This window comes from Arabidopsis lyrata (assembly GCF_000004255.2).
Source record: "Arabidopsis lyrata subsp. lyrata unplaced genomic scaffold ARALYscaffold_4, whole genome shotgun sequence".
Lineage (NCBI taxonomy): Eukaryota > Viridiplantae > Streptophyta > Magnoliopsida > Brassicales > Brassicaceae > Arabidopsis > Arabidopsis lyrata.
In genome coordinates, this window is record NW_003302552.1 from 22887424 (window position 1) to 22911235 (window position 23812).

General features: G+C 39.2%; 7 protein-coding genes, 2 long non-coding RNA genes and 1 other non-coding gene across 10 annotated transcripts; 6 read left to right on the forward strand and 4 right to left on the reverse strand.

Moving 5' to 3' along the window:
* Positions 1-3083: 3083 nt before the first annotated feature.
* Positions 3084-7391, forward strand: LOC9318171 (squamosa promoter-binding-like protein 1). The gene is made up of 10 exons (XM_021027563.1): positions 3084-4146; positions 4226-4404; positions 4485-4930; positions 5032-5106; positions 5189-5296; positions 5398-5515; positions 5593-5734; positions 5820-5976; positions 6065-6610; positions 6692-7391. Exons 1-10 carry the CDS (start codon positions 3644-3646, stop codon positions 7115-7117), a joined length of 2700 nt encoding a protein of 899 aa, XP_020883222.1. The 5' UTR covers positions 3084-3643; the 3' UTR covers positions 7118-7391.
* Positions 7392-11204: 3813 nt separating this feature from the next.
* Positions 11205-13187, forward strand: LOC9316348 (S-locus-specific glycoprotein S13). Its single transcript, XM_021027267.1, has one exon. It carries the CDS (start codon positions 11362-11364, stop codon positions 13123-13125), a length of 1764 nt encoding a protein of 587 aa, XP_020882926.1. The 5' UTR covers positions 11205-11361; the 3' UTR covers positions 13126-13187.
* Positions 13188-13630: 443 nt separating this feature from the next.
* LOC110228924 lies at positions 13631-14052 on the reverse strand. Its single transcript, XR_002332424.1, has 2 exons — positions 13969-14052; positions 13631-13897 (listed from the first exon to the last, which is right to left on the reverse strand). It is a non-coding gene; the product is annotated as an uncharacterized LOC110228924 (long non-coding RNA).
* Positions 14053-14075: 23 nt separating this feature from the next.
* On the forward strand, positions 14076-14606 carry LOC110228923. Its single transcript, XR_002332423.1, has 2 exons — positions 14076-14154; positions 14250-14606. It is a non-coding gene; the product is annotated as an uncharacterized LOC110228923 (long non-coding RNA).
* A 102-nt stretch (positions 14607-14708) lies between these two features.
* On the reverse strand, positions 14709-16385 carry LOC9316349. Its single transcript, XM_021027268.1, has 2 exons — positions 16221-16385; positions 14709-16146 (listed from the first exon to the last, which is right to left on the reverse strand). Exons 1-2 carry the CDS (start codon positions 16275-16277, stop codon positions 15061-15063), a joined length of 1143 nt encoding a protein of 380 aa, XP_020882927.1. The 5' UTR covers positions 16278-16385; the 3' UTR covers positions 14709-15060.
* A 347-nt stretch (positions 16386-16732) lies between these two features.
* Positions 16733-17994, forward strand: LOC9318172. The gene is given in 3 exon segments (XM_021027759.1): positions 16733-17158; positions 17161-17443; positions 17545-17994. Coding segments are annotated over 3 exon segments (1065 nt in total). The 5' UTR covers positions 16733-16773; the 3' UTR covers positions 17942-17994.
* On the reverse strand, positions 17968-20961 carry LOC9316350 (E3 ubiquitin-protein ligase hel2). Its single transcript, XM_021027757.1, has 7 exons — positions 20750-20961; positions 20309-20617; positions 20014-20222; positions 19884-19932; positions 19706-19795; positions 19561-19623; positions 17968-19466 (listed from the first exon to the last, which is right to left on the reverse strand). The coding sequence occupies exons 1-7, from the start codon at positions 20915-20917 to the stop codon at positions 18126-18128; spliced, it is 2229 nt and encodes a 742-aa protein (XP_020883416.1). The 5' UTR covers positions 20918-20961; the 3' UTR covers positions 17968-18125.
* A 68-nt stretch (positions 20962-21029) lies between these two features.
* On the forward strand, positions 21030-21102 carry TRNAA-UGC. The gene has a single exon. It is a non-coding gene; the product is annotated as a tRNA-Ala (tRNA).
* Positions 21103-21237: 135 nt separating this feature from the next.
* Positions 21238-21931, forward strand: LOC9318173 (ubiquitin-40S ribosomal protein S27a-2). Its single transcript, XM_002880237.2, has one exon. It carries the CDS (start codon positions 21307-21309, stop codon positions 21778-21780), a length of 474 nt encoding a protein of 157 aa, XP_002880283.1. The 5' UTR covers positions 21238-21306; the 3' UTR covers positions 21781-21931.
* Positions 21932-22018: 87 nt separating this feature from the next.
* Positions 22019-23682, reverse strand: LOC9316351. The gene is made up of 8 exons (XM_021027760.1): positions 23187-23682; positions 23054-23087; positions 22823-22972; positions 22657-22746; positions 22518-22583; positions 22359-22440; positions 22251-22299; positions 22019-22154 (listed from the first exon to the last, which is right to left on the reverse strand). The coding sequence occupies exons 1-8, from the start codon at positions 23495-23497 to the stop codon at positions 22040-22042; spliced, it is 897 nt and encodes a 298-aa protein (XP_020883419.1). The 5' UTR covers positions 23498-23682; the 3' UTR covers positions 22019-22039.
* Between the last annotated feature and the right edge of the window lie 130 nt (positions 23683-23812).

A 23812-nucleotide genomic window follows, 5' to 3' on the forward strand; every position in this document is an offset into this window, starting at 1 on the left:
TCACGTCCCAAGCGTTTAATGACTACTGTATGTCCATGGGGGTAAGTGTGGAACATCCCGTAGCACATGTACATACACAGAATGGATTAGCGGAATCCTTCATTAAACGAATTCAATTGATAGTTCGACCATTACTCATGAGGTCGAAGCTTCCAGTAGCCGCTTGGGGACACACTGTTTTACATGCATCAGAGCTTATACGCATAAGGCCATCTAGTGAACATAAATATTCACCATCCCAATTACTCATGGGTCATGAGCCAGACATATCCCATCTAAAGACTTTCGGGTGTGCCGTATATGTACCGATTGCTCCACCACATAGAACAAAGATGGGACCTCAAAGGAGGATGGGAATATATGTTGGATTTGATTCTCCCACCATTATTAAGTATCTAGAGCCAACTACGGGTGATCTATTTAAGGCTAGATACGCGGATTGTCATTTTAATGAATCCGAATTTCCTACTATAGGTGGAGAGACGAACAAGCTGGGTAAAGCAATAAAAGAAATATAATGGAATCAAACATCCTTAAATTGGCAAGATCCTCGGACTCTGGCATGAGAATCAGAGGTCCATAAGATTATACATTTGAAAAGCTAGCTAATCAATTGCCAGATTCCTTTGCTGACCCAAAGAAAGTTACAAAAACGTACATACCAGCTTGTAATGCACCAGTACGTATTGATATCCAAAAGGGAATCAATGAAATTGCTACCGAGTCTAACACACGAAAGAAACGTGGTAGACCAATAGGTTCCAAAGATAAAAATCCTCGAAAATCAAAGAAAGGTGCAATAGGAATCCGAGGTTACTAAGGAAACCATCCCAGACATGGAGATAAGGCTGGCCGGCTCTAAGGTACAGGTACCATATAATGTAGCTTGGGACGCCAAGCTGCAAAGTATTAAAGGTCCTGACCATAATAAATCTCAAATCGATTATATCATGTCTGGAACATAATGGAACATATAAGAAATGTCGACATAAGATGATTTTGCATGCAAGGTAGCACTTGAATTTATGAATATAAATGAGGATCAGGAGCCCACGTCTATACTAGAGTGCACTCAAAGACTTGATTGATTAAATGGTACAAGACCATAAAACGTGGAGCTAAGAATCATTAAGAAAAGGAATGAGTTTGGTCCGACCTTAAGGACACCATTCGATGTAAAAACCAGTAGGACACAAATGGGTCTTTGTGAAGAAGAGAAATGAGAATAATGAAATCGTGAGATATAAGGCACGGTTTGTAGCACAAGGATTCTCACAAAGACCAGGGATAGATTATGAAGAAACATACTCCCCTGTGGTGGATGCTAAGACATTTAAATTTTGCTAAGTCTGGCTATATAAAGAAAAAGACTTGATTTGCGGCTAATGGATGTAACGCCTGCATATTTATATAAGTCCACTGGATGATATATATGAGATTACCAGAGGGTATTGAGCTCAAAGATAAAGATAAGAAAGTGTCTCGGGACCAATACTGCATAAGGCTGAACAAATCGCTTTATGGACTGAAACAAAGTGGGCGCATGTGGTATAATAGATTAAGCGATTACTTAGTCAGAGAAGGTTATAAAAATGATCCCATCAGTCCATGTATCTTCATAAAGAAATTCGTAAACAAAGGATTTGTGATAATAGCAGTATATGTGGATGATTTGAACATCCTTGGAACCTCTGGGGAAATCGCCCAAACAGTCAAATATCTAAAGAAAGAATTCGAGATGAAAGACCTAGGCAAGACAAAATTCTGTTTGGGATTGCAACTTGAGTACATGAATAATGTAATCCTTGTGCATCAAAAGGCATATACTGAGAAAGTACTCAAGAGATTCAATATGGACCAGGCCCACCCATTGAGCAGCCCAATGGTGGTGAGAAGCCTCGGATTGGATAGTGATCCATTCGGTCCAAAGAAGGATGAGGAAGAAGTTCTCGATCCTGAAGTGCCATACCTTAGTGCCATAGGAGCGTTAATGTACTTGGCTAGCCACACTAGACCAGACATATGTTTTGCCGTGAACCTCCTTTGTCTAAATTTAGTTCATGATCAACCCAAAGGCACTAGAAAGGTTTGAAGGAAGGTTTGGTTAAATTTTAAATTCTATTCTTCCTATGTTTGTTTATTTGGGTTTTATTCTATATTGATCTAACCAAAGAAGGTCTAGTTTGCTTTGGTTTAGTTTGTTTTGCTGATGCAGGTAAGATCAGATTATGGCATGGTCAATAAATAGGAACTACGTGTGGCTTGATCCCTTCCAAGGGTACGTAGGCAGCCTTCTTCAAGGCGCAGCTACTACAACATCAAAGACCATCATATGAGGAGACAACACAGCCTGTATCGCTCAGCTCAAGGACGGCTACATCAAGGGAGATCGGACGAAGCACATTCTACCAAAGTTCTTCTTCACGCATGACTTGCAAAGGGATGGAGAAGTTCGAGTGGTACAAGTCCAATCATGTGACAATTCAGCCGACCTATTCACTAAGGCGTTACCAACATCAACATTGAGGGGATGCGGAGACTTAAGGACTTACAGGGATGACCAAATCAGGGGGAGTAATACGTGCTGTACTCTTTTTCCTTCACCATGGTTTTATCCCAATGGGTTTTCCTGGTAAGGTTTTAATGAAGCAGCATCCCCCAAGCGTATTGCTGAGATCTTTTGGCATCTACACGGTTATGTCATCCAAGGGGGAGTGTTATAAACCACATGTTGGATGGACTCCATAACCGTGGGCCTTATGCATATTCTAGAAGGCCCGTGTCCATGTCCTAGAAGGCCCATGCCCATGTTCTAGAAGATTCTCCTTTTAGGATCCATTTTATACTTAGTGGGCTTTTGGGCTTTAGGGTTTACTAACCCAATGAGGATTTGTCTCCTCTCATTATGTATATATATGTAACGAACTTCATTCATTAATACATAGAAAACAATAAGTTTACAACATTTTTATTATTTTATACTAAAAAAATAATTTTCATATAATGTATTTAAAATCAGTGTAGAAATGGTCCCCACCACTCTTTTGTTTTGTTTTTCCTTAAAACTAATTTTTTTCCTTAACTCTTTCTTTCTCTCTTTTCTATCTCTCTCTCTCACTCTTTGTCTCTCCCCTAACCTTTTTTTGTACTAGCATAACCATTACCATACATACTCTTCTCCACCACGCCACAAACGCAGATTCACATCTTCTTCTTCTTCTTCTTCTTCTTCTTCTTCTTCTTCTTCTTCTTCTTCTTCTTGTTCATAGCATCTCCATCACCGGTGGGCTCCTCAAAAGGTTGTATTCTGGGGTTACTTTTCCTTTGTGTTGAACAAACAGGTCTCTCTGTTTCTATCTTATTTTGTTGCGTTGAAGAGCTAGCTTTAGGAATCTATCAAGAGATTTCCAGAGGGTATTGGGTTTTGGGCATCTGTGTTTGGTTTAATTGGATCTGTCACTCTGTTCCTCCTCTTTAGGTTTCTGGGCAAGAGTAATTGAGATTGATCAGGACCAAAGTTTGTGTTTTTTTTTTTCTTTCGATCTACAAAGATCAATTCGGCTTTTGTTGTGTTTCTTATGTTCCGTACCCTGAATTTGATCTTCTTCTTTGGAGAGTAGAGAAAACAACTATCTCTGTGAGAATGGAAGGTGAGGAGGCTCAACATTTCTATGGGTTTAGAGCTGTGGATCTAAGGTCCGTAGGTAAAAAAAGTGTGGAGTGGGATTTGAATGATTGGAAATGGGATGGTGATCTCTTTCTCGCTACTCAATTGAATCCTGCCGCCAGCGAAACTACGGGCCGTCAGTTTCTCCCTTTAGGAAACTCGTCCAATAGCTCCTCCTCCTGCTCTGATGAAGGGAATAATACTAATATGGTTGAGAAGAAGAGGAGAGCTATTGCCATTCAAGGAGACAGTAATGCTGCTGGTGGTCTTACTTTGAAGCTTGGAGACAATGCTTGTCATCTTAATGCTGCCAAGAAGACCAAATTCGGAGCAGCCGTTTGTCAGGTGGAAAACTGTGAAGCTGATCTTAGTAAAGTTAAGGATTATCATAGACGTCATAAGGTCTGTGAGATGCATTCCAAGGCTACTAGTGCCATTGTCGGAGGTATCTTGCAGCGCTTTTGTCAGCAATGTAGTAGGTATGTCTCTCTCATAAAAAGCCTCTTAAAATGTAGTAATCCGAAATAAATGAATCAACTTTAATCTTCTCTCTTGCAGGTTCCATCTTCTTCAGGAGTTTGATGAAGGAAAGAGAAGTTGTCGTAGACGTTTGGCTGGGCATAATAAACGTAGGAGGAAAACAAATCCCGAACCTGGCCCTAACGGGAATCCTAGTGATGATCAGTCAAGCAACTATCTCTTGATTAGTCTCTTGAAGATACTCTCCAATATGCATAGTATGGTGTTTACTCTGATCATATCTACGTTGATTACTCTTAAAGTTTGTATCAGCTGCTTAATTTCTATCCCTTTGCAGACCATACCGGTGATCAAGATTTGATGTCTCATCTTCTGAAGAGCCTCGTAAGCCATGCTGGTGAACAGTTAGGGAAAAACTTAGTTGAACTTCTTCTACAAGGAGGATCTCAAGGTTCCTTAAATATTGGAAACTCGGCTTTGCTTGGAATTGAGCAAGCTCCTCAAGAGGATTTAAAGCAACTTTCGGTAAACGTACCTCGGCAAGATGGGACAGCTACCGAGACCAGATCAGAAAAACAAGTCAAAATGAATGATTTTGATTTGAATGATATTTATATAGACTCAGATGACACAGATATCGAAAGATCTCCTCCTCCAACCAATCCAGCAACCAGTTCTCTTGATTATCCTTCATGGATACATCAGTCTAGTCCACCTCAGACAAGTAGGAATTCAGATTCAGCATCTGACCAGTCACCGTCAAGTTCCAGTGAAGATGCTCAGGTATGTATATCTCTTACCTCATCCATTCCATTATTTTCTGGATCTATTTGCCTGCTGATAATTTGCTGTAACCTTTTTATTTTTTATTGCTTCCATCTCAGATGCGCACAGGCCGGATTGTGTTCAAACTATTTGGGAAAGAGCCAAATGAATTTCCTATTGTCTTGCGTGGACAGGTACTGGTCTGCTTTAGTATTCTCAAGTTCTTACTTTGTGATGTTGGAAGTTAAATTGATGTGTTAGTTTCTCGATATTCAGATTCTTGACTGGTTATCGCATAGTCCAACTGACATGGAGAGCTACATTAGGCCTGGCTGTATCGTATTGACCATCTATCTTCGTCAAGCTGAAACTGCTTGGGAAGAGGTAAGCTAAACTCCTTTCTCCCCTCTTTGACATTTCATCTTGTCTTTTTGAAAAGTTCCAGACTCCTGAAGGTGCATTCTCTGTATTTTTTTGCTTGGCAGCTCTCAGACGATCTGGGTTTTAGCTTAAGGAAGCTTCTAGATCTCTCTGATGATCCCTTGTGGACAACTGGATGGATTTATGTTAGGGTGCAAAACCAACTTGCATTTGTATATAACGGTTAGTTTCGAGAATACTTTCACCTTGTGAATACTTATCTGGATTTCTGAGTATTTATCGTCAATCCGGGGTTGCAGGTCAGGTTGTTGTTGGCACTTCATTGCCTTTAAAAAGTCGTGATTATAGCCACATCATTAACGTTAAACCGCTTGCTATAGCTGCAACGGGGAAGGCTCAATTTACAGTTAAAGGCATTAATCTCCGTCGACGTGGCACAAGGTTTTGTTTTCTTTGAAATTTTGGCCTTCCTTGTCTTCTTTTTCTTCTTCTTTGATGTCTAAATGTCTTTGTACCTTTTTTACAGGTTGCTTTGTGCTGTTGAAGGAAAGTACTTGATTCAGGAAACAACACACGACTCGACGACCGGGGAGAATGATGATCTCAAGGAGAATAATGAGATTGTTGAGTGTGTAAACTTTTCTTGTGATATGCCTATAACGAGTGGTCGAGGATATATGGAGGTGAGAACCTTCTCTGTTTTTACTCTAATCATTGATAACCGGTACATGTTATTCATCAGACTCAGAGCTTGCTTGATGATTATTCCAGATTGAAGACCAAGGACTCAGCAGCAGCTTCTTCCCTTTCTTAGTTGTTGAAGATGATGATGTTTGTTCTGAAATCCGTATACTTGAAACCACATTAGAGTTCACTGGAACTGATTCTGCTAAGCAAGCTATGGATTTCATTCATGAAATCGGTTGGCTTCTTCACAGAAGTAAGCTTGGGGAATCAGACCCAAATCCAGACGTTTTCCCATTAATACGCTTCCAGTGGCTAATCGAGTTCTCAATGGATCGAGAGTGGTGCGCTGTGATCAGAAAGCTATTAAACATGTTCTTTGATGGAGCTGTTGGTGAATTTTCTTCCTCCTCAAATGCCACACTATCAGAACTGTGCCTTCTTCACAGAGCCGTGAGGAAAAACTCTAAGCCTATGGTCGAAATGCTCTTGAGATATGTTCCCAAGAAACAAAGAAACAGCTTGTTTAGACCCGATGCTGCTGGTCCAGCCGGCTTAACACCTCTTCACATTGCAGCCGGTAAAGACGGTTCAGAAGATGTGTTGGATGCGCTAACAGAAGATCCTGCAATGGTGACTTTGATTTTCCCTCTTTTTTCAGCCATGAAATTTGATTCTCTTAGCTAAAAGCTTATCTTTGTGCATCTGATATAGGTGGGGATTGAAGCGTGGAAGACATCTCGAGACAGCACAGGCTTCACACCAGAAGACTACGCACGCTTACGCGGTCACTTCTCATACATCCACTTGATTCAACGCAAGATCAACAAAAAGTCAACAACTGAAGATCATGTTGTGGTCAACATCCCAGTTTCTTTCTCAGACAGAGAGCAGAAAGAACCAAAATCAGGTCCGATGGCTTCAGCCTTGGAGATTAACCAGCTTCCATGCAAGCTCTGTGACCATAAACTGGTGTATGGGACAACACGCAGGTCTGTAGCGTACAGACCAGCTATGTTGTCAATGGTGGCGATTGCTGCGGTTTGCGTCTGTGTGGCACTTCTGTTTAAGAGTTGCCCGGAAGTGCTCTATGTGTTTCAACCGTTCAGGTGGGAGTTATTGGACTATGGAACAAGCTGAGTGTAAGTCTACTTTGAAAGATCTTCTAAGATATATATGAATGTTACTTATATAAAACCCATAGAGGTGTGATTTCTATATGTAACTATATGAGTATAAGATATAGAGACATGTTGGAGTTAGAAGATTGTTGTTGTTGTTGTGTAAAAGCCTTCCCTTTCTCTCTGGAGATGTTGATGATTAGTATATTTTTTGTTTGACAGAATAATTTGTTTCTTATTGTAATTTAACAATGGAGATGTTCTTCTTTTTAAGTTTCCCTTGGATTCACACTTTTGAAGCTTTTTTGTACATCAGATTCATCACTTGACAAATAGATACATTAATTTATGACTTGGATGTCCATTCCAACACTCTGATGACTTGATCATTCTCTGGTACATCTAATGCGATGAGGAGGAGAAGCTCTAAAGCTGGAATCCGAATCTCACAACCCAAGTAAGATATTTCAACAAGTTTACTAGCTCCTCCAGCTTCTACTATTGCTCTTGAATGATCTTTGTGCAAGTAATTACACGGGCTAGCGAATTTAGTGAGTGCTACAACTGCTTCTCTTGATGGCCAAGGAGCTTCACCAATTGCTCAATCATTTGTGTATCAGACGCTCTAAATGCTAGCTGAATTTCCTTTGGCCAGCTCCCTCAAAGCTTTTTCCTTCACGTGCAAGGAACCTTCCTGCTCTGGAGTCTTTCCATACACCCAATAGGCTTAACAGGAGGAGCTGAATCACCTCGTGTTGTGCGAAAACGTTTTGGCTCTCGGGGAAGCTCGCGACCAAGACTGACGTGGTACAACTGTACAAGCCACCTCTGCTTGACCCCTCATCGACCCTTGTTTAAGAATTAAAGAAATGAACAACTAACGATAATAATAGTTTTAGATGTCTGCATCTGATAATAATTTTAAGAGAAATTGTTAAAAATGTCCCTTTTTCAATACTCCTTTTCAAAAATGCCCCCTTTGAGAATCCATTTTTAAGTTTGCCTTCTTTTAATTTTTAATGACCATTTTACTCTTATTTGAAACAAAATTAGGTCCACAAAATACAAAATATTTTTTGGCGGGAAAAGTGATCCCGCAATTTTCCCGCCAAAACACTTGTAAAAAACCTTTAAAATACCCTGTAAAATTTTCCCGCAAAAATTTTTCCCGCCAAAAATTTTTTTTTGCAGGAAAAGTGATTCCGCAATTTTTTTGGCGGGAAAAATTTACAAGGTATTTTAAAGGTTTTACGAAGTATTTACAAGTGTTTTGTAAGGTTTTACAATGTATTTTAAAAGGTTTTTACAAGGTACTTATAAAGTTTTATAAGGAATTTATAACTTGTAAAAAATTTGTAAAACCTTATAAAAAACTTGTAAAATCTTATAACTTGTAAAACCTTATAAAATAGCTTGTAAAATCTTATAATATCTTATAAATACCTTATAAATACGTTGTAAAACCTTTTAAAATACATTGTAAAACCTTATAAGTACCCTGTAAAAAACCTTTAAAATACCTTGTAAATTTTTCCCGCCAAAAATTTAACGCCAAAAAAATTACAGAATCACTTTTCCCGCAAAAAAAAATTTTTGGCGGGAAAAAATTTTACGGGAAAATTTTACAAGGTATTTTAAAGGTTGTACAAGTTTTTACAAGTGTTTTGGCGGGAAAAATTAAAGGATCACTTTTCCCGCCAAAAAATATTTTGTATTTTGTGAACCTAATTTTGTTATATTACCTAATATATTTGTGATATCTTTTATTAAAAGAAGGGTAATTTAGTCATTTTATACATAAAAGGGGTATTTTTAAAAATGGACAACCAAAGAGGGCATTTTTGAAAAGGGATATTGAAAAAGGGGCATTTTTGTGAGTCTCCCTAATTTTAATAAGGAATTCCGTGAAAATATATGTGGTGCAGCAAATTTTTAGTCTTTTATGTGGTTTACATTTATTTTTTCTATATTTAGAAGAAGAAAAATCTTTATATACTAGGTAATTGTGTCATACACATTCTCATCAAAAAGAAAAGAAAAAAAAAAATCAAAAGCAAAAATGAGTAAAAATGTAAATGTGTTTGGTTTTCTGATTCATATGGTGTTTTTCTTGATGATTTTAACAGGTATATATACATTACTATGTGTGGATTTTGTCAATATATTGTTTGTGTTTGATTTTATGAGTAGTGTTTATTTTCCAATAGACTCATATTTTTTTTAACATCTTTTAACTTAACAAAATTCACTAGCTAATTGTAAATGCCAAACACACACTAGAACTTATGTTTGCGGTTTTCGAAATTATTTGAGAAAAATAAAAAGAATGTTTAATTTATGAAAGAATTTAAAATCTGGTAAAATATATGTATAATTTGTAGAAGTAAAAATTGTACGTATAATCTATATACAATTTATGTGTTCTCAGTAAAATAAAATTAAAACAGAAATATGCATTTTTAACCAACAAATTAAAATGTTTCTCATAGTATTATCATTAGGAAATGCTCATGCAACACCTCGTCCAAAGCCTCCAGTTCTTCATCCATGTGACGTTAGAGATACAACCAGAACGCCGCCGGGGACTTGTAATAAGCATAACGGTGCCTCATTATGCCAAAAACTTTGCTTTAATGGAGGTGTGAAAGGTTCTACGTTCGGCACTTGTGTAACTACGCCGAAAGGAAAAATGTGCACATGTCACAATTGCAAGTTTTAAGAAAAATCGAAAAGTGCAGAATAAATATTATTATCTCATAATTAGATGATAATCCGGACTACGTCCGTGTATATTTGACATTTGATATTTTAAAGTTTGTTAACTAAATAATTTGTTTTAGTTTCTTTAGTATACATTGTGAAAAATCATATAATATTGTATTTGACATTTTGTAGTTAAAACATATATGCTACTATTAATTTTTATAATTTTCTTTTTAGTATCACTGCCACAAAATTGGTTGTTTATTTTCTATAATTATAACTTTGAGTTGCTACAACTAGATGTCCTATTTCGCATGACTAATTTTGTTCTCCATTATAATAACTTTGGATGCATACAATGGTAAATGCCAAACACACACTAAAACTTACATTTGCGGTTTTTAAAATTATTTGAGAAAAATAAAAAGAACGTTTAATTAATGAAAGAATTTAAAATTTGGTAAAATATATGTATAATTTGTAAAAATAAAATTATACGTATAATCTATATACAATTTATGTGTTCCCGGTAAAATAAAATTAAAACAGAATATGCATTTTTAACCAACAAATTAAAATGTTTCTCACAGAATTATCATTAGGAAATGCTCATGCAAGACCTCGTCCAAAACCTCAAAGTCTTCATCCATGTGATGTTAGAGATACAACCAGAACGTCGCCGGGGACTTATAATAAGCATAACGGTGTCTCATCATGCCAAGAATCTTGCTTTAATGGAGGTGTGAAAGGTTCTACGTACGGCACATGTGTAACTTTGCCGAAAGGAAAAGTGTGCACATGTCACAACTGCAAGCTTTAAAAAAAATCGAAAAGTGTAGAATAAATATTATTATCAAATGAATTTTGAATAATAATTCATAAAAAATGAATTTCACGTTTAAAAAAAGATTAAATAACATTTAGAGATAAAATTTATATTTCGAGATTAGCTACCCGATTAATCATATATACACATATATATATATATATATAATTATCAAATGTACTATTTTTTTAATAAACGAGTTTATAGACTATGTACATGTTAGTTGTAATCGATGACGACGTAATTTAAAAAGAGAAAATTGATAGATGTAGTTTTTCCTATAACTTTTCATTCTCACGGTTGAGCATACAATTTTTTCTTGTATGGGGGGAGACAAGAGTTGAAAAACGAACGACAAAAAAAAAAAACATGGTTAGCATAAGAAAATAGGCCGGTTCAATGTTTAGCAGGTGGAGATCGAGAGCTTCGTATTAAACCGGAACCAGCCCGGGTTATTAGATTCCCGATATTTGAATCGAACGATAATAATAAAAAAAGAACGCTCGACCTGATTTAAAAAAATAGATTGAAGAAAAAACAAGTACAATGTTTAGAAGAAGAAGATATATAGAGTAGTAGTAGTAGTAGTTGGGGTTTCAAACATAAAAATTAAAGTCTGCGCCATACCGTTTGTTTAAGTCGGCGATGGTGGACTTTGAGAATTTGGCCACTTTCTCCGGCACAGAGTTTTTGTGAAGGAAAAAAAAAAAAAAAAATCCTAATCGAAATCGCCGATGGATTTTAGATTCTCTGTGGTGGTTTACTTGTTGATACTTGTACTTGCGAATTCTTTTGATGTTGTTGATTCATCAGATTCCTTTTATGTTTCAAGAAACACAAGTCTCGTTTCCCCAGGCGGTGTCTTCGAGCTTGGATTTTTCAGTTTTGGTGATCGTTGGTATTTTGGGATATGGTACAAGAAGATCCCTAAGAGAACCTACGTTTGGGTCGGGAACAGAGACATACCTCTCTATAACTCTAACGCAACTCTTGAAATCTCTGGTGCTAACATCGTTCTCCTCGATAGTAACCACCGCATCATCTGGGATACTGGGAGAGGAAACGAGATATCCCCGGAGCTGGTGGCGGAGCTCCTGGCTAACGGAAATTTGGTGCTGAGAAACAAGGATCCAGGAGATTACTTGTGGCAGAGTTTCGATAATCCCACAGACACATTACTTCCGGATATGAAACTCAGATCCTCCAAAGTCCCAAATTTTGGGTCACGTCGATATCTGGCATCCTGGAAAGCACCAAATGATCCAGCAAAAGGAAACTTCATCTTCGGCATGGATGGTGATAAATTCCCTAGGATTCTCATAATGCAGGGAGAGGAAATCACCAAAGTGTACCGGAGTGGTGGTTGGAATGGAATCGAATTTGCTGACCTACCCCTGGTCTTCAATTCTACCAACGAAGATGGTGAAAGTACTTTTGTGTATCAAGACAACGACCTTTACTCAATAGTCACATTGACGCCCGACGGAGTATTGAACTGGTTAACATGGAATCAGAGATCACAAGAATGGACCTTGCGATGGACTGCATTACTTACTTATTGCGACCGTTACAACCATTGTGGCGCCAACAGTTATTGCAACGCGCACACGTCCCCGCCAACGTGTAATTGCATCACAGGTTTTGAGCCAGGGACCTCAAGAAACGTCACAGGAGGATGTGTTAGGAAAACACCAGTGAGCTGCAACTGCAATCGATTCTCTCAGCTCACGAAAATGAAGTTGCCGGATACAGTGGATGCCAAACAGTACTCCCCATACGAATTGAAAACTTGTCGAGATATGTGTGTCAAAGACTGTCATTGCACGGCATATACAGTGATTGTCTATCAAAATGGCACCTCATCATCAAACTGTGTGACTTGGAGCGGCGACCTCCTCGATCTACAAAATTACGCCATGGCCGGTCAAGATTTGTATATCAGACTCAATGGTATATATATGATGTTCCACAATTATTTTCTAAGTTGTTCACACTTTCGCTTACGACTCTCTCTGTTTATTTTGGTTATAGGAAAAACAAAAAACAAAAGTCGACTTATAATAGGTTTGAGCCTTGGAGCCACTGCTGCCGTCATCATCATTGTAATTCTGTTAGTGCTCTGTATTTGGAGAAGGAAACAAAATCAAGCAAGAGCAACTGCAATGGATGAAATGCAAAGTAATGAAGACACGTTTGGAGCAGAAGAAACAGAGACTCTTGCAATGGATATAATACAAAGTAATGAAGACATATTTGGAGCAGAGGAAACAGAGACTCTGCAACTTCCACCCATGGATTTTGGATTAATACTAAGAGCCACAGAGAACTTCTCTGATGCTAATGAGATTGGACATGGTGGTTTCGGTACTGTATATAAGGTACAATATTATAATCCTACTTTTCAATCAAGTCTCCGAGTTAGGTCTCCCAATATTAGAACTTCAATCTTCATTCCCTTTGTTTTCAGGTCCTTGTATCAGTTGACTATTGATATGTAAGAATGTTTCTTACTAAAAGATTTATGAATATAAAAAGATTCAAGATTTAAAGCAACCCTTTCTCAGCAAGTGTTTTATGAATAGTTTTTGCGACCTTTGATAAAGAACCTCGCAGCTAATACTTTTTATTTTTGATTTGGCTTTTCTTCTAAAAGCTTGACACTTGAAAAATTCTCATTCAAAAGCTTAACCATAGCATTCTGTTATGAGATTGGGGTTTTCCATGTAATTTATGGATGGAATTTTGGTTTCAGGGACGTTTACCTAGCGGCCAAGAAATTGCAGTGAAAAGGCTGTCGGAGGTCTCAAGACAGGGGACGGTTGAGTTCAAAACAGAGGTGATGTTAATTGCAAACCTTCAGCATATCAATCTCGTGAAGCTCCTTGGTTGGAGCGTTCACGAGAGAGAGAGGGTGTTGATATATGAATACCTAGAAAATGGAAGCCTCCAGCATCATCTTTTTGGTGAGTTATATATATTATTAAGTTAACATACATCTGTATATTCTCATTAGTTCAATCTTTTTGACCGCAATATTCTTTTTGACCTGAGTTTTAGGTGGAGGCCAAAACTCATCCGACCTAAACTGGCAGATGAGATTTGAGATTATTAAAGGTATTTGTCACGGTCTTGCCTATATGCAAGACGGTTCGCGAGTTATGATTGTCCACAGGGATTTGAAACCAGCCAACATCTTGCTTGATAGAAATATGATCCCCAAAATATCAGATTTTGGCTTGGCAAGAATTTGTAGCAGGAGCGAGAGCAAGGCTGTCACAACAAAGCCGTCTGGAACTTAGTAAGCAGTCAAAACTTGTATCTCTGAATTGGTTTTGTTTTACCGTTAAGTTTGAATAAAGGTTCTTCCATTATGCAGTGGTTACATGTCTCCGGAGTATGCAGAGAGTGGGTTATATTCAGCAAAGTCGGATATTTTTAGCTTCGGGGTGATGCTCCTTGAGATTGTAAGTGGGAAGGAAAATAGGTCCTTCTCATACTCACTCTGCAGAACAAATCTTCTTAGCTATGTAAGAAGTTTTCTGATTTGTTATTAGTACTTCCTTTGAGATTGAAAAGCATATATTCATAAACTAACAAGCAATGACCTGTTTCCTATGAACAGATATGGACCAAATGGAATGACGGTAATTGGGAGGAGACAATAGAACAAGCAATACAAGAATCATCCTCATTTCAGAAACACCAAGTCCGAAGATGCCTAGAAGTTGGTCTCCTCTGTGTTCAACAAGATGCAGAGGACAGACCACAGATGCTCTCAGTGGTAATGATGCTTCTAAATGAAGCAACTGATATCCCACGCCCTAAGCTTCCTGGTTTTTACAAGGCCGAGAATTATAAAGATCAGAGTGAGATTTACTCAACGTCTGGTTCACAATGGTAAGATTTGAAGACTATATAAGACTTTGTAATGTCCATTCATACACCATTCTAAGAATTTAAGTTGATCATTCAAGAATTACCTAAATGATCATTTGGCCAAATACATCCTACTGTTGAATCAATTCTAATAAATACATGCTTTTAAAACTTTTATGCAAAGTGGGTACGAAGCTTCGACGGTAGATGAGGAACTAGTGAGAGCATATATATAGAGGCAAAGAAACGGTGAAAACGGACAAGATTACGCGAGAGTAGCTTAGTATTTGCCTGAAGAAAGGCCATTTCTAAAGGAGGTTGGTTTCTGTAGGTTCTGGCAGAGAAACTGTGTTTCGAAATTGAGAAAGGGGTTGTGGAAATTATATACGTACATCAGCATGTTTGTTATGGGAGCAGCTGCAGATACATATTAGCTCATTGAGTCTTTCACTGGAACGAATTAGTCTTACACTCCAATGATATTTCTAGAACAGAGAGCATAGTAACCAGAGAGACACAACTAGTGAAGTTTCAGAGAGCATATATATAGTAATTAGCTAGAGAGACATTGGAGGGATCCAGAGAGGGAAGACTGGTGTTTTAGAGAAGGCTGAGGGAGACTTGGGACGGAAGGAACGTGGTTTTCTTGTGGCGATATCGTAAACACCAAAGCCCTCGCCTGCAAAATATATGGAGTTAGGTTTTAGGCCAGGGAATGAGCTTGCCTTGACACAGAAGGGCTCACTACCGCCAAGGAATATGCAGAGATCTCCAATGTCCTCTGTGTAACACATGTTCGTATCTTCCTCCTCTCTAAACACCATGAAACGCTTTGTTCCGCGACACAAGAATGTCATTATCTTGCCCGGTTGGTAGTTCTGAGCGTACCACTTGATTAGGAAACGCTGTCCTGAGGGAGACTCCGCAAGGTGTGCAGTCGGTGGGGAACATGAGTCCAAGAGCTCCCACTCAGACTGGGTCAACTCAGGAAGGTTGCAAAACCGCAACTCCTTCATCTTGGGGCAGGTCATAATCTCCTCAAAGCAAGAGTCCCAGAAAGCCAAGAAGTGGCCTCCAACACTAGGAGTGTAGAACTTTTCATCTCTCTTTGAATACATAACCTTTGATTGATCAAAATAGTGGGACTGGGTTTTAAAGCCGCCCGAACCAGAGTACTCTGGTTTGCCACAAGGCCTAAAGAAATTGATCTCAAGTCCTAAACAATTGGCCGCCACTACAAAATGTTTACTTTGATCAGGTGAATAAGTCATTCCGGCGTTAGTGATGATGCGCTTTTGGGTGATATTAGGTTGACCCATGGGATGCAAAGGAATGACTTTGGGATTTGATTTGGAGCCACAAGGATTGCAGTAGTCGCTAACATAGAGGGCTTTGTGTTCATCACTCTCCACATTGAAAACTCCCCATCCGTGGGACATTCCAACCAGACTCGTATTACGCAACTCCATGGGAAAGGCCTTGTCTCGGACAATAACTTCATCTTCCTTGACCGGATCAAAGTAGTGGATATTGCTTGTTACATTAATATCATCAAAAGAACTTCCATAATGTGTGAGACGATACATCAAGTACGGGTTGGTGGTGGTGGAGGAGGAGAACATCCGAAGGGTGTGGTGGCATTTCTGAGGGAAGAGTATCATGACATAAGAAGAAGAAAGAAGAAAACAGAAACTAGAAAGAGAGAGGATAGACTTACCAGAGCAAGGTTGCGGAGAAAGGGCCTGGAAGGGAGACTTAGAAGCAGAGACGACATAGCTCTGTATCTTTTCTCTAAAGGGTTTTCGAGTTAGTCAAGATCTAATACCAAACTGATTGCCACAAGACATTACAAACAAGGATTTTTCATTATTTGATGTCTCTTTTCTTTTTATTTTTTCCACTTTTCCATGTTTAGAAGAATTTTGTCACAAAGGAAAAAAAAATATCTTGTGATCAAATTTGAGAAAGATAATACTTGGTGCATACTCCATATATAGTAAATAATCTTACATTTATTTTTATAGTTCTCACATTTATATTTTTTCCTAAGCAAAAATAATTTTAGCAAAGCTATGTCGTCTCTGCTTCTCAGCCTCTCTTCCAGGCCATCTCTCCGCAAACTTGCTCTGGTAAATCTATTCTCTCTGTCTCTGTCTCTCTATTTTCTGTTTTCTTCTTCCTCTTCTGATGTCTACTTCTTACTAGTTATTCCTTAGAGATGCCACACCCTACGGGTGTTCTCCTCCTCCACCACCACCAACCCGTACTTGATGTATAGTGTCACCTATTGTGGTGAATACCCAGAGGCCGGTGCAATAACAAAGCTCCGCATGTTTGACCCGGCCAAGGAAGATTATTTCACCGTCGGTGATAAGCCACTTTCCAAAGAGTTGGCTAAGTCGAGGCTGGTGGGAAGTTCCCATGGATGGGGAGTTTTTATTAGCTCCCGGGATTCCATACTAATCAGCGACTACTGCAATCCCTCGAGCTCCAAATCAAACCCCAAGATGATCCCTCTGCCTCCTCGGCAACATGTAGACTCTTGTCAAACTGAATTGGTAAGTGGAGTGGCAATGTCCTCTTCTCCTGAAGAAGAAGACTTTGTTGCGGCTGTAAAGTTCATGGGACCTCTGGTGGGTATATATATGCCCGGTCAAGCCGATGAGGGCACCTCCGCTATCTACCTACTCTTGAATTCGGTTACTTGGAACAAGGTAAGTTGATGTATTCCAAGAGAGATCAAAGGTTCTACATGCCATGTTCTGGAGGCCATCACTTGTGGTCTTGGAGTGGTATAAAATCCACCGACCCTCAGTACCATCACTTGCGCTTTCACAACCTTCCTCAGTTTTCAATTTCAGAGTTGCAGCTTTTGAATTCTTGTTACAGGACACAACAACTTGTCGAGTCTCCCTCGGGACAACGTTTCCTAGTCAAATGGTAGGAGGTTCTTTCTTCTAGTTGTTTGTTTGCTTTTAACGGTTTCATGTTATAATTAAGAACAAGTTGTGTTTCTTTCTTTTTTGCCTTTGGCTTGGCAGGTATGTTCAAAGCCTTAGCAGGTATGTTAAAAGCCTTATGCTTAGGTCGGTAAAATTCAATTTTGGGGGCACAAAGTTGTTCATGGTGTTTAGAGAGGAGGAAGATATGAACATGTGTTACACAGAAGACATTGGTGATCTCTGCATATTCCTCGGCAATAACGAGCCTTTTTGTGTCAAGGCCAGCTCATTCCCGGGCCTAAACCCTAATTCCATCTATTTCCTCGGTGAAGGCTATGGTGAAGGCTATGGCGTTTACGATATCGCCACTAGAACCCCACGTTCCTTCAATCCCAAGTCTTTTTCGGCTTTCTCTGATATAGCTGATTCACCTAATGGCAAGGTTTACGTGCTTCCTGATTGGGTTCCTCACTGGATTCCTCCATCTCCTCTCTAGTTGTGTTATATTATTCGTTTTCAAAAGCTTAATGAGAGATTTTTTGTTTAATATCAACAAGGATCGAACACACATGCTCATAAAATAACTGATAACTTAAGCTAGTCATTACATCAAAAGACACAAACACTTAAATATGACTATTTGATCCTTACACTTGGTTCATCTGTGCAAAATCTTTTTACTAGAGGAAGAGTTTTGCACTTCCTCTCCTCCAAGCACCACGAAGTGGCAATCCACCGAGAGAGTTCTGGCTCCTTTTGGAGTTATCGTTCTTAGGTTCTGCTTCAGGCTCTGGGTTAGAATTCTTAAGATCTAGTACTGCAGCCATTGATTTCTCTCCTAGACGTGTTCTGAGAAACTTTGAAGTTTTCTTAGGTTGCTTGCCTGTGTCACCTAATCCCACTCCAGCCGATGAAGAATTCACCAACGTCGTCACTTTTGTTTTGCCTTTATCTGAACGGTATGCATCCTTGTCTTTGTCTTTGTCCTGAGATTTGTCAGAGAATTGTAACTTCCTCACTGTATCAACAAATCTATCCCCCTTGGAGTCACTGCTACTTTCAACCTTCACAGCTTTCCCTTTATTTCCTCCTTTCAAGCAGGCATTGTGGGTATCAATGAGTTCCTTCTGCCTCTGAGGGTCAGGGCAGAGTCTAGCCATGTCTAGAACTAAGTGAGACAAACCATAACCTTTCACATATTCCAAGTAAGTTCTTGCATCGATGGAACCATGACGATACTTTCCAGATGTATTCTTGAAGGCCATGAATAACTCTTCATCGTGTCCAAGGCTGGCATGTATTTTTTCAACCAAACTTTTATTGTCAGACTGTACATCAGAAACACCTTGTGCTACTTGGATGTTCGCTGCACTTGCACTGGTGGATGATGACCTGCGATTTTTCACAGCGGAAATTGGAGGAGAATCAGAATGAGAAGGCTGCTCCAGTGATCTTGTATCAGACATTTTAGGGGTTGAAGACGAGTGATGATTATTCCTCTTTGATGTATTCGCGGAACTCAGAGAAGAACCAGATGAGCATCCACCAACTGTGGTATGTTCATTACGAGCATCCTGTGGAACTGCAGAAGCAAGAGTTCTAGTAATTTCAACTCTGCCATGGTGCCCAGATTGAGATTGAGCAGAAGCACCAGAAGATTGTACACTGCTTGTAATTGATGTTTCTGTCGGACCTCGGTTTAGGGCTGGCCAAGCTCGAGAAGAACCAGAAGTTGCACTTCTATTTGTTTGATGTCTTAGACGAGTAGTCGTGGTGTTACTAAGTAAACTCTCCGAGTTATGCCCAAATCTTGATTGGCCTTGGTTTGCTGGCACAGAGAGTGGAGGAAAAGAAGATTCTCCAAGACGTGAACCTCCATAGCGCCCCACATGTTGAAGAAGATTATTACCGTCGTTAATGGCATAAGATGCTTGAGATTCCAGAACCGCAAGATTAGGCTCACGAAGAGATGATCGGCGTCTTCCACGACGACTGCTCTGGTATTGGAAACTGGCTTGTATCTGAAACAGAACCAAGTATTAAACATAATAAAGCATACCAAAAGATGGAAAAGATAATTAATTGGCAAGAGCTGTACTCTGAAATGATACATGCCTGTAGTGATGCACTTTGTTGAGACCGAGACATTCTACCTCCATGATCAATAGAATTATGCCTCTAGAAAAAAATGCAAGTGATCCTTTAAACATCATTGTGTGTCACCATAACAACCGGTGGGAATAAAGAAAAGGTGTTTTACTTTTAACTCAGCTTCGATTTGGAAAACTATGAACTTCTTAGCAAGGCAGGTTTCGTCTTCACATAGGAAATGGTCACTTCTGAAATGAACCTGTTGCAATAACAAGTGAGAGAAATGTACTGTTAAAGAGTCAGAACACCCAATGCAACCACAACATAGCATAAGATTACATTCATACCTCCAGATCATCATAGTTTCCATAATATTCATATTGTCCAGGCTTCAGCCTGCATTGCCAAATCGAAGCAAATGAAATCATTTCGAGGTCAATCAAATTCATAAATCTCACAAATACAAATAGCAATTACCTTTGGCATATATGACAAGTGTAGTGCTCTCTAGACATATGAGTGTATAGCTCATTATCCCCATAGAATGGTCTTTTACAGAACTCACACATAGGATGACCAGTGAAACCTCCTCTTTCACTCTCACTTCCATCCACTTCCGAGTCACCACTACTTATATGTTGGTTCAGCTGTGCCTTAGTAAACAACTTTTGTTCACAAATGAAAACCTGTCAAAACAAAAGCATGAGCTTGTTTCATGAGAAATCGTTAGCAGAGAAATCTTAAACCTAATAAGGTAATTTCAGAACCTAACCTTACGACCTACAAGACATAAACTGCACATATGCAGTTTGTGCTGATGGCTTAAATGATCTTTCAAGTGTTCAACGCTCTTAAACCGCAAACAATGGTTAGGCCCTTTCTTTGGATGACTCTTGTTTGTCTCTTTACACGAATTGCAAGAGAGTCTGCACATTGCCTTAATCCTTGTGTAATGGTTCAAGTCATCAAAGAAAACATTGGTTTCTTCATGATACCAGAAAGATCCTACTCGACCTTCCTTTAATACTGATGGAAAAGTAGTGGAGAAATCACTAATCGTCTTTGTATAATCACCCAAAGCCTGCAATAGAAAAGAGCAGATAGAGGAAATGTAAGCAAATTTACAACTTTTAGTCTCCCCCAGTTTCTCACTATCTTAAAAAAAAAAAACATATCTTTCGCCATTTGAACAGATAAAGAAAAAAGCCCTAACCTTTGTGACGAAGACGACGGGGCATTCGGTTTTGCAGATACAACATCGACGATCATCGAGTATGAAACGAAGACGAACGACACAAGTAGAGCAAACCTCTCTGTGACCACAAGATCCGTAACCAACCCATTCGAGATTCTCCGCGCAAACGGCGCAACTATCATCCATGGTTTCCAACTCCTATGATTTTCTCAGAGAAACCCAGACAGACAGACTTATAGGAGAGAAAAGAGACGAAGACTACTATACTATATTTGATTCAGAAGATAGTTAACATCGTGGGGATGTAGCTCAAATGGTAGAGCGCTCGCTTTGCATGCGAGAGGCACGGGGTTCGATCCCCCGCATCTCCAACTTTATTTTTTCTTTTTAGATTCTTTAAAAGGCCTTTGTAGCCCAATGTAACTAAAACCCATTTATAAAGGGGTAGTTACGTAATTTTAAAAGCGAGCTCCAAAACCCTAGTTTCTCCACCACTAGTCTTTTATTTCTTCTCACCACATAAAGAGATCCCCAGAAATTTTCTTCCGCCGTTGGTTAGCGAAAAGCAAAAAAAGATGCAGATCTTCGTGAAAACCCTAACGGGGAAGACGATCACTCTCGAGGTCGAGTCCTCTGACACCATCGACAATGTCAAGGCCAAGATCCAAGACAAGGAAGGTATCCCACCGGATCAGCAGCGATTGATTTTCGCCGGAAAGCAGCTCGAAGACGGACGTACCTTAGCCGATTACAACATCCAGAAGGAATCAACGCTTCACCTTGTCCTTCGTCTCCGTGGTGGTGCTAAGAAGAGGAAGAAGAAGACCTACACCAAGCCTAAGAAGATCAAGCACAAGCACAAGAAGGTCAAGCTCGCTGTTCTCCAGTTCTACAAGGTTGATGGTTCAGGTAAGGTTCAGCGTCTGAGGAAGGAGTGCCCTAACGCTACCTGTGGTGCTGGGACTTTCATGGCTAGCCATTTCGATCGTCACTACTGTGGTAAGTGTGGTCTCACCTACGTTTACCAGAAAGAAGGAGCTCAGGAATGAATTTCATCTCGATCTCTATCATTTTGAATTTGAATACTGCTTTTTGATTTTGGAAGTTGTTTTTGGATGTTGTGGATCTTATGATGTTGAACTTGTTTGGTTCTGAATTTCATATCTAGGTTTTTCTTATGGATATTGTTATGCTCTTTAATTCGCTTCTCTTATTTGAATGTCATTGCATGATTGATTGATATATCACATAATCAAATCTGTAAATTACTGAGATTACAAACTTTGGTTCTATTTGGGGAAATTGGAATTAGGGATTTACAAAAGCATTTGGGAATAGATATGGGAAGCATGAGTTCTTGGCTTTTACAACTGCGGCATAAGCTCCATAGCAAGGGATGTGAACAATTGCCATGCTTAAGTACCTGAGAATATGTTGTTTTGTTATTGTATAATCACAATCTGTCAAATCTTTAAAACGATTATAAGGTTGATTAGATAGAGTTAATGAGGATGCTTACCATATCGGAGCCCATGGCTTATCGAGCTCGAGGAACGGATATGGCCACCTGAGATAGGTTTGATTTGATTAGAATAGGTTGGTTGTGCTTAGTTGTGGGTTAAGGATCAATTTAAATCATCAGTGCTTACCAAGATAATATAGAGACAACTCCATAGCACGAAATATCCCATTCGAAACCAAGGGAACGGCTGAAATCAGAACAAAAGAATTTCTATATGCTCTTTTCTTCAAATCTCTTGTCTTAGTTAATTTCAATTTTGCTTACAAGGCTATTGAGGACCGTTTCGAGCAGGAGGAAGCCTGCGTTTGCCGTGTGCATGCAAATCATCAACTGCATCAAATCATTAATCCGATAAATTGATGCTTGAGTAGTCATATTTAAACAGAGGCTGAAATGTTCTTACCTTGTTTAACCCGAAGCGAGTATTCGAGAGGAAAGGAACTATAACTAACCAAAACACAATGTCCGTCAGCACTACAGCTCCTGCACTTGTCTGCAACACACACGAATTATTGTGCGAATGTGTATGAAGCAAAATCTTGGGACACGACACTGTCTTGACCACTAACCTGAAAAATTGTCTGCATGAAACAACCATAAACCTCTAATCTTTGCCGGAACTCATCTCCGACCTTTTCTACAACCACATCTTCACCAGTTTCCAATGCTAGCTCCTTAGAATGTATCAAGCAACCATATACTGAAGCTGCAATACCCATCTGCAGAGAACCCAATGAACATAAACAAAATCCGGATTTAACACTCTGACTCGGAAAGCGGTAAGCTATTACGAGATATACCGCAAAGTAGATGATCACAAGCATGAAGGTCCATCTGTTACAAAACCAAGTAACATAACTCAAAGAATAAACAAGTGAATCTGATTAGAATCAGAGTTTTGGTGTTACAACACTAAATAAAAAGAAAGATCACTCTGTGTAATAGACGAAGATGCTTGCGTCCCACTTCAAGATATCCCAAGCCAATAATGCAGCCATGGAGAGAAAAGAGGTGGAACGAGTGAAGAGTAGCCAGCCGGGATGTAACCTTGTCCAGCAACTGGTCCATAACTGAGCCGACCCAAGGCTCTTCGATCTATAAAGTGGTAGCAAGCTAACGTGGCCCGTATCATCAATTCCTAAGCAGCCTCTTTCTCTGCGCAATAGAAACCACAGGGACGCGACGATTGCAGCCGCTACTGTGGCAAAGCAGATGAAGTCATACCAGTAAACGATCAATACCATGATTTACTAAGTAAAAAAATTATCAGTTGGTTAGTTCTTGAAAATTATTAAGAGGTTTGTTTATGCATGGAGTGGAGTTTTCGGCAGGTGGGTTGTTTTTGAAGCGAGACGACCAGCTGTTGTGAATTGTGATCGTTTGTTACTCGTGTGAATTTGACAGTTAGATAACATGTAGCTAGATGCACGTACATATATAATACATTAATATTTCAAAGTTAAGAATTGATCAAATAAATGAAAGAGAATCTAGAAAAGTGAAGTGAAGTGAAGGTCAAACCAAATTGACAAGATAAAATGAAAATAAAGATATAGGGA

Bases quoted from the DNA above. Each gene is read 5' to 3' on its own strand.
- LOC9316348 (XM_021027267.1), top strand. From the start codon at position 11,362: ATGGATTTTAGATTCTCTGTGGTGGTTTACTTGTTGATACTTGTACTT.
- LOC9316350 (XM_021027757.1), bottom strand. From the start codon at position 20,917: ATGGATGATAGTTGCGCCGTTTGCGCGGAGAATCTCGAATGGGTTGGT. The intron at 20,223-20,308 runs GTTAGGTTCTGA...TTGTTTTGACAG, and splicing joins TATGTCTTGTAGGTCGTAAG to GTTTTCATTTGTGAACAAAA. The intron at 19,467-19,560 runs GCATGTATCATT...GTTCTGTTTCAG, and splicing joins AACAAAGTGCATCACTACAG to ATACAAGCCAGTTTCCAATA.
- LOC9318171 (XM_021027563.1), top strand. From the start codon at position 3,644: ATGGAAGGTGAGGAGGCTCAACATTTCTATGGGTTTAGAGCTGTGGAT. The intron at 4,405-4,484 runs GTATGGTGTTTA...ATCCCTTTGCAG, and splicing joins GATACTCTCCAATATGCATA to ACCATACCGGTGATCAAGAT. The intron at 5,297-5,397 runs GTAAGCTAAACT...TTTGCTTGGCAG, and splicing joins CTGAAACTGCTTGGGAAGAG to CTCTCAGACGATCTGGGTTT.
- LOC9318173 (XM_002880237.2), top strand. From the start codon at position 21,307: ATGCAGATCTTCGTGAAAACCCTAACGGGGAAGACGATCACTCTCGAG.
- LOC9316349 (XM_021027268.1), bottom strand. From the start codon at position 16,277: ATGTCGTCTCTGCTTCTAAGTCTCCCTTCCAGGCCCTTTCTCCGCAAC. The intron at 16,147-16,220 runs GTAAGTCTATCC...CTCTTCCCTCAG, and splicing joins TTCTCCGCAACCTTGCTCTG to AAATGCCACCACACCCTTCG.
- LOC9316351 (XM_021027760.1), bottom strand. From the start codon at position 23,497: ATGGTATTGATCGTTTACTGGTATGACTTCATCTGCTTTGCCACAGTA. The intron at 22,747-22,822 runs GTTAGTGGTCAA...TGTGTGTTGCAG, and splicing joins TCATGCAGACAATTTTTCAG to ACAAGTGCAGGAGCTGTAGT. The intron at 22,584-22,656 runs GTAAGAACATTT...GATTTGATGCAG, and splicing joins CTCGCTTCGGGTTAAACAAG to TTGATGATTTGCATGCACAC.